Raw genomic sequence first — 15,831 nt, 5'->3', positions numbered from 1 at the left:
CTTCCCTGCACAGCACTTTGGTCCAGACCACACGCTGGATCAGATCTTTGCAAGGATGTCACACTGTCCAGAACTGGCAACCCTGCAACTCTGTCCCTTCTATTTCGACCAGGTCACTTACAGCCTTCCTACCCGAGGCCAAGTGAAACACATGTGGGTACCACTACTTTGATTGCCACTGTATTTTCTACATCAAGTCACATTTTGTCACAGGTTTCCCAAATGTTCCCCCGACTGTCATGCTATTGACTTTTTTGTTTTGACTCTTAACCCTTTATCAGGCAAAGAACTATATTTGGTAACTTCAGGTAATATTTCAACAAAAAAGCTGCAAATTTACTAGATTAAAGTGGCAAATCTATGAGAAAAAAAGTCGCAGATTTAAGAGATTTAAAGTGGCAAATCTGCACGAAAAAAGTTGCAGATTTACCAGAAAAAAGTGGGGAAAAAAGCAACTTTTTTTTCTCCCAGATTCACCACTATAAATCTCATAAATCTGCGCATTTTTTTCATGTAGATTTGCGTAAACTTTTTTCTCAAAATATTATTTCGTATGTTGTTTTTTTTTACACATTCTGGCCGTATGTAATATCCTCCAATATTCTTTAGGGTTGAAATTTGGAATTTGCAAGTATTTCAATGAGTACCCTACTAAGGGTTAGAGTGGTGAATCTGGGAGAAAAAAGTTGCTTTTTTCCCCACTTTTTTCTCGTAAATCTGCGACTTTTTTCGCACAGATTTGCCACTTTAATCTAGTAAATTTGCAACATTTTTCTCGAAATATTACCTGAAGTTACCAAATATAGTTCTTTGCCTGATAAAGGGTTAACAGCAGGTTGCATTGAAACTCCTTATCAGAATAATCAGTTTTAGATCACCTACTCATTTTGACTTCAATTTAAGTACAGTAATGTCTGAGCTAGGGTTGGGCCGATGGACGTGAAGGCGGACAGTCATTGGTCCAACAGCCTGATTTAAAACCCCTCCGGCACCCATCCACACCTACACCTGGGCTCATATTTGTGGTGGCATTTATTTAAGTAAAAATTCTGATTTAACTAATGTTGCATAGACAGATTTCGCCAAGGCAACTGGAGGTGCACACAAGAGCTGTCACATCAACAAATAGTATTAAAATAGAATAGAATTTGTTCAGACTAACTCAAACTTTTAAGAAATATTTTTTTACATTCTATGTCATGCACTAATTTCTGGTTAAATAATTAATGCAATTATGGGCATCCTTTATTCTTATTCTTAATGGTGGATATAACCCCTGTAGTGGGTTTTGTGTCTGTAGAATTTGAATAGGTTGAATAGTCCCTCAAGGGACTTTGAACCTTGACCTGTCCCTGTAAATTAGGGCTGAAACTAAAAATAAAAAATATATATATTTTTTAATAATAACATTGCCAATGAAATATCAGAATATAGGGGAAAATGCCCTGTATACAGCCCAGATTCCAGTTAAGAAGTAGTGACGTTGTGCCAAAATTAAAACAGGATGAACAAAATTTAGTGTATATTTACAAAAAAAAAAAGTTTCAGTTAGAACAAAAAACATACTGTCTTTGTGCAGTTTTCAATTGAATATATAATGACAACGATTATCACAAATCATCTATGACAAACTTTTTGCAATCAGGCTTGTAGCGTTATAGTTTAACCAAACATCAGTCGAGGAATCCAAAGCTATTCAGTTTATTTTCATCTGTGACAAAGAAAAAAAACAATAAATTATCACATTTAAGGGACATGAAACCAGCAAATGTTTGGCTTCTTTGCTGTAAAAAAGCGACTAAAAAGATCAAATTATCAAAATAGTTTAGTATTTTTTTGTTAATGGTCTAATCTATTAATAGTTGTGCCTCTAATGTAAATCCACACTATTGGTGGTCATATTTTCAGTATAGCTCAATGTGCATTTGTCTTACGGTCACTGCTACTTGCATGCTATAATGAATGATCTTTCCCCCACTTGTGGCCCGAAGAGAGAGCTACAACCTCAGGCTGCACTGCTTCGACTCATGGGCCAGCTTAAAACACGAGAGGCAGAGGGCCACAGAGCAACATGGAAGACGGCATTTAGGCGCTAACAGAGATGCCCGGCACGGCACTGGCATCTACTTGAGTCGACTCTGTCAGCTCCAAGATCCAAACAGTGGCAGGAGCCCATCCACAAATCAGTATATCTATATGATGTATGGCCACTGCGGCTGACTGCCAACAACCTCAAGTATTTGTCTCATAGCCATTATTAAAATGTCTGATTACAGATATGAATGTTGAGCATGTGTCTGATGTTTGATACCAGCATAGAAAAACACTTTTACGTACGTGTGGAAGAAATGGTTAATATTTGATTCACACATTTTCAGGCTAATACACTTTTTTTCACATTGATTTTGTCCAAGTCACCAATTCCACCCTAAAGTACAACATTTCCCATCTACTTTGAATCAAAATGTTTGGCAACAGTAGGTTCTTTGAAATAACCTCCCAAGAGAGCATATTGCTGGCAGGAAACATAGCAACACTGCTGAATAGTGCAAAGCAGTGTGGATAAAGGTCCAGTCCTGCCAGACAACACTTGAGGTAAATGCTGCATACACGACTTCTACTAACACAAGGTTTGACTTCCATTATATGGCGCAGCTCCCAGGCTGTTTCAGGCCTCACCTAAGATCAATAGGAAGAGCATCAAAACTAACTTTTTTTCAAGAGCTTAAAGCTGTTTTTGGTTTGTAAATTAGGTTATGTTTCATCAAAATATGATATGGATATATTGGACATCGATACAATATTTGCTGATATCACAAGGTCTGCAACTATTCAGTTCAGGGGCCTGGGACTGATTATAATAATGGTCAGGAAAATCATAAATATTTTCCCCAAAATCCCCTGCCAAACAAGTGCAGCTAAGTCCCCCTCAAGCACTGTAGATATTTATGTAGTTTTATTTATTTACATATTAAAATACTAAAATATGTCCAACACAATTTCCAAAAGCCCTAAGATACTTAATATGATATCATAGAAGATGATTCAAATAACCAAATGTTCACAGTGGACCTCTTTGGTTTAAAGAAAATGGAAAAAAAAAAGGTTCTCCATACCATTTTCAGAAATATATCAGCAATTATTAACATACAGCAGAGCATCGTTATTTCGCCAATGGGTATGACACAAACTTTGATTCGTTCAGACAGGTCTATGATTTGTTTTAGGTAATGCTCTCTGCCGGCAGTAAATGTTTTCATCCATTTCTGAGGTACTCTTCCTCTGCGCTTGTCAGAATGTGCTCTGCTGTATGGAAAACATCTGTGCGGACAATACACACGTTTTTGTTAGAGATGCTTGTGCTCTAGCGCGACATCTAGTGGTTCTTCTACATAATCTCAGATTAACGATCAAAGCAAAATTGTTAGTTAATAATAATAGATGATCATTTTACAATAATCTTCAATTAAAAGCCATATATATTTCCAGGCATAAAAAAGACAACCATAGTTTACTTTTTTTATGGAAAACATCTTTAATGGATTTTTCAATGTAATGTTGTGTTAAGGGAGTACATATAGATACAAATGTTCTATCCTAGCTACAGTCAGGGCCAGATATTTCTATGAACCAATAGAGTGCCTGTACAAAAAAACACTCCTTCACATGGTAGTGTGTCTTGTCAAGGCTGGAGACATGGGGCTTGTCTCACATTAGGCCTTGTGCTGCAGTGAGTAAATTTAGTCCAAAAATCAATGCAAGTCAGGGACTGCAAATCCACAAAAGACACACTGTAGATACAGACACAGACGTAAATCAATAACAAACTTGTGTGTCTGGACACCTTTTTTTTTCTCCAGGATGTACTTGTTTTCTCTACTTGTAGAACTCGTGCTCCTGCTCGTCCTTTTTGATGACAGTCTTGTAAGCTTTTTCGAAGTCTTTGGCCAGGACGATATACCTATTCTCACGCACAGCCAACATGCCAGCCTGAGACAGCAAAGAAAAAAATTAACAGAAGGAAGGGGGAAAAAGAAAATGCAAGTAAATTGAGTAACCCGTCGTTATTATTATTTTTTACGGAAAAGGATTGGTTCCAGGTAGGAGAAAAAACTAATGAGTCATCTTGTTTTCCATTATGCACCTCGAGGAAAAAGTCAAAATGTCGAGAATAAAGTCAACTTTTTGTGTTGGGTAAAGTTGGAGAGATGGAACATTGTTTTCTATCCAAACAGTTCTGTAGACTGCAAGCTACAACCTGATTTTCATCAATGTCAAAAATAAGCAAAAAACAAAACAAATACTTCTACAACTATTGTTTTGGGAAAATCAGAAATTAGACGTATTGAGGGAAATCAGGTTGTAGCTTGCAGTCTACTTTACCAAACTCAAAGTTGACTTTTCTCATCATTTAGACTTTTTTCTCAAAGTACATAAAGAATTGTTTTTTCTCCCACCTGGTCCAAAACCTTTTCCTTACATTTAGCACTGCTCCAAGCAATAAAATAAAATGGTTAGGATAAAATGAGCAGATAATTAAAATATTAGCTCACCTCCTGGCAGATGGAGTTGATATCGGCTCCAGAGATCTTGTCTGGTCTGGCCACATCTGTACATCAGTTAAGGATGAATAAACAACACAGCAATGCCAAAGTACAAGCAACAGAACATCTGAGTATCTGAGCTGTGTTTAAACATAAAAGAATGATGCAATGTAAACACGTTGCAGACTTTCATCCCTAACACTGTTTAATGTGCAAATGAACCAACTGTTGAGTGTTTTGATTAGAGTTTTTCTTTTTCATCTTTGTGATTCAGAGTTAATTTTTTTTTGCGCTGTTGTGCAAAGCTGTTATCAGTCAAACAGGATGTGAGCGTCCCTGCTTAACCCCAGTTTTGACACTACAGAAGATAAAACAATGGGCCTCATGCTAAAACATTTTTGTAATCTCATCGTAACTTTCTCTTTCTTACGTATTTATGCAGGATTTTCAAAGTCAAAATAACTGTATGATTTATACAACAGATCTAGACCACTCATAAACTGTGAGAGAAAGAGAAAATTCAATATAAGATCAATGTGTGTGCTAAATTCTGCTGAATCACCAATTAAGACTGAATCTGCTTGTACAAGTGGTTCTTGCGTGACGCCTAATGACTCGTTTATCTCAAACTCTGAACGATGTGTTAAATATGATACTGATGCAGCCTAAGTGACGCCAAACATCACCGCAGATTTTTTAAAAACAAAACCACAGGAAAACAACTGATAAGTTCCTGCTGTCAGGCTGTGTGTTTTAAGTAAAAGATTGGATATTGTGCAAGTACACACTTCGAAAGACAAACATTGTGTTACCAACTATGAAGCTTAAATATGTTAAGTTATGGCTTTACAACTGGCTTTAATTCAACACTATAGTATGGTTTGCAGTGGGGAGGATTTCATTTTAGCATCCCTGATCTTTAGCAGACTTCCCTCAGGAGCTAAATATCCATCTACCCAAACCAGCTCATTTACCAAATCTACCTACTGGTACAAATAAAGTAACCTAATCTGAGACTGTCACAGAAAACACACAAGGAGGAGCTTGAGGCAAAACTGTCCTGAAAAATGTTTGCGTGACAGTTTCTGGAATATAATACAGCAGAGTACCCTGCCTGAAGGAGGAGGAAATCCTGGCAGCATTACAAGAAAATGCTCAATGAAAGCTTATCTTTTTTGGCACAAACTGAAGTTGTACTTGCTGTACATGAAGCAAATGTATTACTTTATACTATGCAAATCCACCAGGGAGCAGAAAATGCCCTCTGGAAGGAAAACTCCCTTGTACACACAAACAAACAACACTTAAAGGCACTGTTATTGAACCAGAAGGATACAGTCTTCGAGGTCGACCTCCTCAGAGAGGTTCATTTTACTGGTGATGGTGGAGAAAACGAGACGTTTCTGCCTGCGGTCGGGCAGGGGGAACTCAATCTTTCTGTCCAGACGACCAGGACGTAGCAGAGCTGGATCCAGCGTGTCTGCTCTGTTGGTGGCCATGATCACCTAAGGGGGGGTTCAAATGTGAGCACGGTGGGAAACATATTGTAATTTTTTGGTGCATTAGGTTCCACATAAAATATTTGCTTCTAGATTGAATAAAATCTGTGGCAACTCTAGGGAAATTTCATTTTTCACAAACAGACATGTTTTAATATACTGAAAGCTTTCTTTGTGCAAGGCTGAACTTCATTCGATTATTAGCAAAATGTCCACATAAGGTTTTGTAGACTCACGACATAAACCATTTGGGTGCTTGCTTAACCCTCTGGAGTCCATCTATTAATTGAAAATACACGTTTTATTTACAGTAATAATTTATATGTGACACGTAGACAAGCTGAGAAAGCCAGTTGAAAGTGCAATCATAGGAGCTTTCACAGTGTGCCATTTATGTTTCTAGACCATTTTTAAATTGTGAATTTTCTTTCTACAATGAAAACTATTACTATTTTTAATTGACATGACTGTAAATTGAATGAGACTGTTTTGTAGTTTTAATACTTTTTTTTCTGCTGTTTTTGTGTGTATAAATGGGGGGAAACTGTACATTTCCATAGACACCTTTGTCTTTTGTTTGTATTTTTGGTTCCTGCTTCCTGGTAGCTCTATACTTTGTTAATTAAAATAAAATGAAAAATCTGACTGATAGCCAAGTTTGTGTCGAGAAAAAGGAGCCATGCATGTGATGTAAGGACAGACTGAAAAATGCTAAACAGAGACAGAAACGAATGCATAGGAAGCTGACAAATTTGAACCAAAATCTCCTGGACTTCAGAGGTTTAAGTGAATAATGGACAGAGAGCAATGAAAAAGTGACTCAGTAAATGAATGCTGGATTGACAGTCCTTCAAGAGTCATCACTGACATCCTGAGTCAGTACATTGGAGACGGTGCAGTCACAAGGGGGATGATAAAAGCTTCCTCAGACAGGTGAATAACGCACCTTGACATTGACGTTCTGGTCAAAGCCGTCCATTTGATTAAGCAGCTCAAGTAAGATTCTCTGAACCTCCCTATCAGCTGCAGAAGAAAAAAAAACAAAGTGTCAGATAAAAACATATCTTAAAATGAGAAATATGACTAGAGTTTGTCCTTAAAAACCCACTAAAATCTACAAATAAACTTTGATTTGTATTCAGCAAGTTTACATCTGAGCGACACTTGATCATACCTCCAGTCTGTGCGTCGAAACGCTTCGTGGCGATGGCATCGATCTCATCAATGAAGATGATGGCCGGGGCATTTTCCTTCGCCAGCCGGAAAACATCACGCACCATACGAGGGCCTTCACCCAAATACTTCTGAACAAACTCAGAGCCAACCACACGGATGAATGCCGCTGGGGACAGACAAATTAGAAAAAGATTGATTTTTCTGTTGAATGTGCACACTCCTTAGCAATAATCCATACCTTAAATACAGTGTCAACTGTAAATATCCCCCAGTCAGTAGTAATCAGTTGTTATTTTTTAAATAATGATGTAATGTTTGTTTTATAGTGGTTGAATGCATCAAACAGCCTACATTCTAATACAGTAGAAAGACAAGATATATAACACTCAACTGGAAAGCTTGTAGATATGTAGACTCATTCTGAATTTGATGCACTCTGTTTTATTTAAATTTTACACAGTCCCATCTTTTTTGGAATGGGGGTTGTGCATTAACAGATACAGGTCTGGAGGACTAACCTGTAGTGTGGTGTGCCACAGCCTTGGCCAACATGGTCTTCCCACAACCTGGAGGTCCGTACATAAGGACACCCCTGGGTGGATCAATGCCAATCTGAGAAAGTAAACAGACCAGTCATTAAGTATCTACAGAAGCTGTTCAATTTTTGAGAGAACAAATCCATGTTTTTCTAACTAACTGTGACAAGGAATGCAAAATCAATCACATATTTTTTGTCCATGTAATAATTTTATGTTTATCTTGAATATCTGACCTGTTTGTAGAGCTCAAAGTGTGTGAGTGGCAGCTCCACAGCTTCTCGGACTTCCTGCTTCTGAATGTCCATACCACCAATGTCAGCATACATCACATCTGGCTTTTGGTCTGGGAGCAGAAACACAGCAAGAAGCAGGGTTAGCTTGGCTACTTTTGCTTTTCAAACATGGTCAACTTCATACAGGATTAGTGACATGACTCTTTAAAAGTAAAAATAATGAATAAATATGTCTGTTTCACTAGATTCAGTCTATTCCTCCGCCCTGAGATTCATAATACTAGTCACAGTTGCTCTACCCATCATTGCATCTTGTATGAAAAGGTTGCTTAGGTGCCTCTAATAGTGAAAGTCGTTGGTTTCTATTTATTTATAAAGCCCCATAATATATCACCCCCTTGTTAAATTGGTCCAAACTCATTGTTTGACAGCTTTTCATTTCTGTGCTGCAAACACTTGGAACATTTTATAACAATTATTCATTTAGTGCAACAGTAGCTATAAGTTAATAACAAACTCTTGAATTGAATTGCTGCCCTATGCGCCAGCCGGCGTAATGGGGATAAGTAAAGTAAACTCTTGAATGAATGAACAGAATCCTGTGTTCTGTTGTTCTTTGTTTTTGATATTTCTGTTAACTACTTTGTGCATTTGTTCTGTTTTAATTGGAACCTTGACATCACTGAAATTTAGGCCATGCCCCCAATGATTCCAACATATCAAAAAATGAATGAAAAGGTTGAAGGTTTTCATAAAGAGTAATTAAAATATGTCCATAAAAGTGGTACTGCGTGTTTTACCCGACGTCAGCATCATGATGCTGCTGTCAGCTTCAGGAGGCAGCACGTCCACCAGGGCGTTGCTGTGCTTATGCAAGGCCACTGAGGCGTTGGGCTTCAGCAACTCTCTGTCGATGGTGCTCAGGATGCGCACATAGTAGTTGGACCCTGGGAACAGAGGAACAGAGGAACAAAGATGAATGAAAGGAGAAAGAACACAGGAACTGAACTCATTACACATTTAAAATATGTACTTTACACTGAATAATTAACATTTCACAGCACATTGTACATCTCTCCAGGTTCTCTCTCTAGCCGGAACATGATAAAGCATTTAAATATACAGCTTGTATGCATCATCAGCCATTTCATTAATTTTTAATACTCAGCTCTATCTGTTTATTTATTTATTTTTTGGGGGGGGCTTAAATGCATAACATTTTGTTTTCTATTTCTTAGAGTTTTATTGCCAGTAAGAATTTAATTGTTCAACAATGAAACGCGTAATATGAAATATCTGTGAAAACGCAACAGGAAACAACACATTCCTTTTTCTGTGTTTTTGAGTGCAAATTAAAGTGCAGTTGTGACATCCCACCTCTCCCCTTGCAGAACTTTGAGAAACAACCCAGTTCTAAATCTAGTTTGTCTTTAAATGTTCTGATGATCTAAATCTTAGATTTCCTATTGAAAATTACTATAGGTCTTATCATATACATGGCAATTTGTACGAGTAAAGCTGTCCACATTTTTATTCCTTAAAATTATTATTGCCAGCACATCTTCGGTTTAGTCAATGTAAGTCTTTAACATTTGGGCAGGTTATCCTTCCCATGGTACCTGTAGTGGAGCCGACAATGGCTGTGTTCTGGTCAACAGCTTCCAGGAACTGGCCAATGACAAGCGGGATGCTCTGTATCCTCTTCACCTCCTCCTGGGCATGGAGGAATTCTTTCTTCAGGTTCTTCTGTTCATCCTTTATGTACTCCTCCTGCACCTCCAGGAACTCCAGTTCCTGCTGCAGCTTCTACAACAACACAACAACAGGAGAGGAAGAAATAGTGTGAGAGACTAGTTTACTAATCTGCTTGCTCAAGATTAGAGACAAAAGTTGGTTGCTAGTTTGAGGACATAAGTGTTGAGGAACAACTAAAACAACAAACATTCTGATAAAACAGTAAATAGATAAAAAGATGCACCTAGGCATTTTTATGAAAACAATCTAAAATACAAAAAAATACTGGCCTGTTCCCAAATACTCAATAAGGTATCGACTGAAAGACTCCCAGTTTCAAGTAGTAGTTCCATTTTTTTGGACCCAGATCTAGAAAAAAGTGCAGCCAATCACTGCAACTGTCTTTAATTTAATTACATGTGATTGGCCTGCTAGGTTGCAGAAACTATCCATTAAGTAGAGCACCATGTATTTGACGAAGTTGGCAGTTTAGCCATCAATTCATTCAAAACTACAGCTCTAGTACACAGCTGTGGCAAGTGACAACATGTTATGCAGCTGAATGCTTCCATTCACATTAGTACTATCAAATACAGTAGTAAACTATTGGTATCTGTATCTCTTCAATGGTAGTGGTATTGGCAGGATGACAGCATGTAGCTCAGTGGGCACCTGGTCCTACTGAAGGCACCACTTTGTATCTGATTCTTTCTGTGAGGCAGCTCCAAATATAAGTAGTCACAAATGCCTGCATAGATTATACAGTCATTATGGTATATCAGCCCTGATAAGCTTTTTCTAGTTTACTCTCTAGATTTATGAAAAAGTTTATGTCAGAAAACAATAGGTTGAACAATGCTGAAATGGTTACATAATTAGGTGAGCCAATAAATCTTATGTAAATGTGATCACTATTAACTGCTCTTACTCTGTCAATGTTTTAGAAACAGACTGAATTAACTTCTTGTTCCCCTTATTAGCATCACTTGAATCACTGAAAACTCATATGTGCAGCATTTAAGAGTATTTAAACCAGGTGACTGCCTTGATTGGAATCAATTGGACAGGAATCTTTAGGCAGACCACATCCTTCTGTTACAGAGGAAGACAGAGAACTACTTTGAAACTTACGGCTTGTCATGCTGAATGATAGATTTGGAAGACTGTAAGGTTTAGCAAAAAAGCATTACGTCACCCTGTTAAAATAATCGCCAAACTAATTTTTTCAAGTTTTGCAGGAAACACAAAAAACTTCACCAAAAGAGTAACATATGACATTTATTGATCATTTCACTCAAAAAGGATGTAACAAAGGATGGCTATTGGCATAGTAATAACACTGTGTGTAAATTATGTAACTTAAGAGAAATAAATTACTTTGGCAATTTTTTTAAACATGCCTTTGTGACTTAAGCAAGATATGGTTACACTTTATTTTGAAGGTGTCTACATAAGAGTCACACAAGCCTGTCAGAAACATGACATGACAAGTATCATGAGCATTAATGTTACTTCAAACTGTCATTGATGTTCATGACACATCCCATGTCATGTTTATGACACGCTCATGTCACTCTTATGTAGACACCTTCAAAATAAAGTGTTACCATATCTTGCTTAAGTCACAAAGGCATGTTCAAAAAAATGACTAAGTCCCATTTTATTTTGACTTAGGCATAATAAATCCACTTAAGTCACACACTTGACATAGGCCATTATCTTAACCCATTCAAGCCAGGAAAGCATTACCACATTTCTACCATTAAAACCGGGATCGCTGTTGCGTTATTCTACCATTTAAGCTGGGAAAGCGGACACGTTGTTTTGTAGTATTTGTAGTTTTTTTCCACCTATTTTCGATCAGGTGGCCAATGAAATGCATCAGAATACATGCGGGAGTGTCGCAATGCAACATTGGGCTTTTCCAGAACTTTGAAATCATGGCGGAAGGCGGCTATAGCGGAGGGAGATAAGTATTATAAGAAATAAGTGACGGAAGCGATCTTAATGAAAACAGCGCCGAGGATTTTTTTGCTGATCCGGAATTTGAACCCTTGGAACCAATCGACCGGGATTTATGGACGAGGAATATGTTTTTAGATAACATATTTTCACCGAAGAACAGACAGATCTGTGGCCATCTGGAGATAACAACAAAAATAATACTAATTGATTGTGATGTGAAGAAATCATGACTGTTTATGTCTTATATTACTTTATACGTCATTGAGTACCCTGAAAAGTGCAATGTAGATAAAATGTATTATTATTTATTATTATTTTATTACAGTAGGCTAATGAGAACTATGTCTATTTCTTCCAATGGTCATATCATGTTTACATCTTGCTAATGGGCATGTATTAGTATTGTGCATAAGATTATTATTCAGTCATCATCACATACAGGTATAAACTGTAGTTTACAGTCCAATGTAATTTCAATATAGATAGTATATTATGCATAGTATTTTTATTCAGGCATCATCACATACAACTGTAAACAGTAGCTTACAGTCCATATACAGTCATACTATCGCACTTTATGTTTTACATTTTTATTGAAAATAATGCTGCACTGACACTTAAAAAAAATTATTGTACTGACACTTTATTTTTACATTTTTGATTGAATAGTGCTGCTCAGTTAGCAGAGCACCTGCCCCATGTGTTGAGGCTGTAGTTCTCACTGCCATTCCCTGTCTCTCTCAACTCTCCTGTTCAATAAAAGGCGAAAAGGCCTTTTTTTCTCTATTTGCTGAGTTTGTTAATTTAAAAAAAAAAAACTCCATTGAAGGTTTGGACAAATAAACTCAACTTCTCATGAAAGCCACAGGTATAAGCTCTCAAATACTTTTTGAATTTAATTTAATTTTTATCTGCTACAGTGGCGTTTTAGGCCTAAATGGGTTAAAGGGGTAAAATCACATGATCTGATCAACTGAGGATGTAGGCGATTTTACCATAGGTGGCCGGCGTCATGAAGAGATAATTTAGGGGAAGAAAAAAAACTAGAGATATTTGCGTTTTTTTACTTGTATCGGCCGATACGTGCGTGCGTTCGCCGGTCAATTAGCCCATTTCACTGAGCTAACACCAGGCAGGGCTCAGTGCAACATCTGCCATTCACAGGTGAGCTGCTGCTGATACCAGAAAAAAGAAAAACACATCAAATATGTGGACTCATCTGAGGCGCCACCACCTCGAGGCCTATAACAACATACACATTGTTTGCTATCCAACTGTTAATATGTTTTGTTTGTTTTGTTAATTAATGTTTTTTGTTTAAATTGAAACTTGTGTAACATTTGTTATCATTGTATCATTTTTATCATGTAAAGGTAGGGAGAAAAGGCAATATCGGCTTCAAGAATCGGCCCGAAAAAAATCGGCAGCACATATCGGGGATCGGTTAAAACTGATGTCAAAATAATCGTTATCGGCATTAAAAAACCTGTATTGGTCGACCACTAAAAAAACCCAATTTTGACAAAAAATGACTTAGGCGATTATTTTAACAGTGTGAAGATTAACAGGTATCTGACCTTGTATCTGCTATAAAGGTCCTCAAGATCTTCTGGTTCTGGTGCCAGGAAGGACAGACCTGTCTGAGGTCTGGAAGTCAGTATTGCCGGCATTTCTTCCTGTAAATGTGACCACATTAAAACACATTAGCAAACTATAATAGTAACGAACTTGGCAAGACACGTCAGTAAACACCTTGTACTGTATTCCACCCAAACAACCTTAAAAAAGAGAATGTGGGTTGTCTCAGGAAAAGAGGACAGCAAAAGTCAAACGTTACAAAAACGTACCGATAAACAATAACTGTAAGCAGTTATTACATTATTATTATTTTGCACCTAAACATCGGCAAACAGTAGCTTAGCTACACATAGCTCGCTAGCCGCTAGCTATGTTAAATTGCGTGAAACAGCAAAAACTGACTATCTAAAGCCGTTAGTGACGCACTAGTGAGTAATGAAACCCCCATCTAACAGCAAACTATAGGTAGTCCTATAAATCACTCTTCTACTTTAATAACAACTCCCTTTAACGAGCTCTACAAACACAATGCTAACGGTAGCAGCTAACTTGCATGACATAGCAACTAAACCGAGTAGAGAATGAATTGGCAGGTTTACATTTCGGCAGTTTTAACGAAACAAACAAATGGTCAAATACTGCGACAAGCAATCACCGAGAGCAACAATTAAACACTTCAAGTACAAAAAAACCCTACCACAGAAACTCTCTCAATTTTAAGTGGAAAACAGGAAACAATCTCTCTAATTCATACCGGGCTCTTTTCTACAGCTACGATGTCCTCCATGTTGAAATATGCTTACCGAATGACGTGATGACGTAATACGTTGGCGGAAGGGTGTATGGGTAATGTAGTTCAATCAATCAAAATCAAATCAAAATTATTTTATTCAGGGGAAAATCAGTTAGTCTGGTAAAATCTCTGTTAGAATGAGACAGCCTGATGGCTGTAGGAGAGAAGGATCTTTTGTTTTACTCCCCACATACCTGTGTGACTACATCAACAGGACCCATAGCACTTACAGTCTTCGTTCCAACGATACATACCGGTTGACTGTTCCCAAAGTCCGCACCTTACTCGGTAAACAGGCTTTTATGTATCGGGCTCCGTCATCCTGGAATCTGCTCCAGAGCAGTCTCAATCTGCAGGACCTTATTACGGTCACATAATTTAAAAAACTCTTGAGAGATCTGTAAGCAGACTCGTATCGCCTTTGCACTTGTTTTTTATGATGTCATGATCTTGTACTGTAATGCTTATCTTACTGTGTTGTCTGGCTTGCTTGTATTTTTCTGTACGTCCATGTTTTATTGTCTGTTCTTGTCATGATGCACTGTCTGTCTTATTGTTGTAACTTTTAACCTTGCTGCTGTCTTGGCCAGGCTTCCCCTGAAAAAGAGGTCTTTGTGTCTCAGTGGGACCGACCTGGTTAAATAAAGGTTAAAAAAAAAAAATCTCTCTGTTCTGCAACTGAGTGTGTTGTGGATGATCTGGGTATTTCAGGATGGACTCCAACATCTTGACAGGTCATCTCTCCACCACCTCCTCCAGTGTGTCCAACCTGGCTCCAACCACAGAACCAGCTCTTTAGACCAGTCTGTCCAACCGCCTTGCATCTCTGTGTCTGATGCTGCCTCCCCAGCAGACTGCAGCATAAAACAACACACTACCACCACAGACTGATAAAACATCTGCAGCATCTTACTACAGATGTCCAGAGATCTGAGCTTCAAGAAGAAAAAGAGGCAGCTCTGCCCCTTTTTGTAGAGAGTTTCTGAGTTTAGGGACCAGTCCAACTTATTATCCAGGTATACACGTAGATACTTATAACTTGGCACCACCTCCATGTCCACCCCACAGGTATTCACTGGCTGAAGAGGGGCTTGAGCCTGCGGAAATCTAGGATAATTTCCTTAGTCTTTGAGGTGTTCAGTAGGAGATAGTTCTTGTGACTCCAGTCACTGAAGGCTTTTATCAGATCCCTATATTCAGATTACTGTCCATTCCTGATACACGCCACAATAGCAGTGTCGTCGGAGTACTTCTGGATGTGGCAGGACTCAGAGTTGTATTTGAAGTCCGCTGTGTAGGACTTCAAATGGAGCCCCTTTGCTGCTCATTAATGTCCCAGAAGTTCCCCAACGTGACATACTGTGGTCTTCCTGTAAGGTAATCTGTGATCCAGGAGATAAAGGAAAGATCCACTCCCATCTCTGTGAGCTTGTTTTTAAGTATGTTGGGTTGGATGCTGTTGAATGTGCTTAAATTATCAAAGAACATGATTCTCACAAAAGCACCAGTTTCCTCCGGATGAGCAAGGGCACGGTGAAGCATGTAGAGGACTGCATCGTTCACTCCAATGTGTTGTTTGTATGCAAACTGCAGGGGGTCGAGTTTATCTTTGACTTCAGCTCTCAGTAGGCGTAGAATCAGCCGCTCCAAGGTCTTCATGATGTCAGAAGTGAGGGCTACTGGTCTGTAGTCATTAAGTTCAGATTTAATTTTGGTACACGCATTTTCATGGCAGGCATTTGATAGCTCCAGGCTGCATAATGAATATAT

At 38.2% G+C, this 15,831-nt stretch overlaps 1 protein-coding gene across 2 annotated transcripts; it reads right to left on the bottom strand.

The window, feature by feature from the left end:
- Positions 1-3,510: 3,510 nt before the first annotated feature.
- Positions 3,511-14,086, bottom strand: psmc4 (proteasome 26S subunit, ATPase 4). Of its 2 annotated transcripts, none has more exons than XM_059338932.1 (11): positions 14,023-14,086; positions 13,268-13,366; positions 9,611-9,797; positions 8,792-8,938; positions 7,992-8,101; positions 7,738-7,831; positions 7,218-7,385; positions 6,990-7,066; positions 5,881-6,049; positions 4,554-4,609; positions 3,511-3,990 (listed from the first exon to the last, which is right to left on the bottom strand). In XM_059338932.1, exons 1-11 carry the CDS (start codon positions 14,053-14,055, stop codon positions 3,877-3,879), a joined length of 1,254 nt encoding a protein of 417 aa, XP_059194915.1. In that variant the 5' UTR covers positions 14,056-14,086; the 3' UTR covers positions 3,511-3,876. The 2 variants fall into 2 exon arrangements, with proteins under 2 accessions (XP_059194915.1, XP_059194916.1); XM_059338933.1 differs by having other exon boundaries at positions 13,966-14,062.
- Between the last annotated feature and the right edge of the window lie 1,745 nt (positions 14,087-15,831).

The sequence above is a fragment of the Centropristis striata genome, chromosome 8 (genome assembly GCF_030273125.1).
Source record: "Centropristis striata isolate RG_2023a ecotype Rhode Island chromosome 8, C.striata_1.0, whole genome shotgun sequence".
Lineage (NCBI taxonomy): Eukaryota > Metazoa > Chordata > Actinopteri > Perciformes > Serranidae > Centropristis > Centropristis striata.
This window is presented reverse-complemented; position numbering and strand designations above follow the sequence as displayed.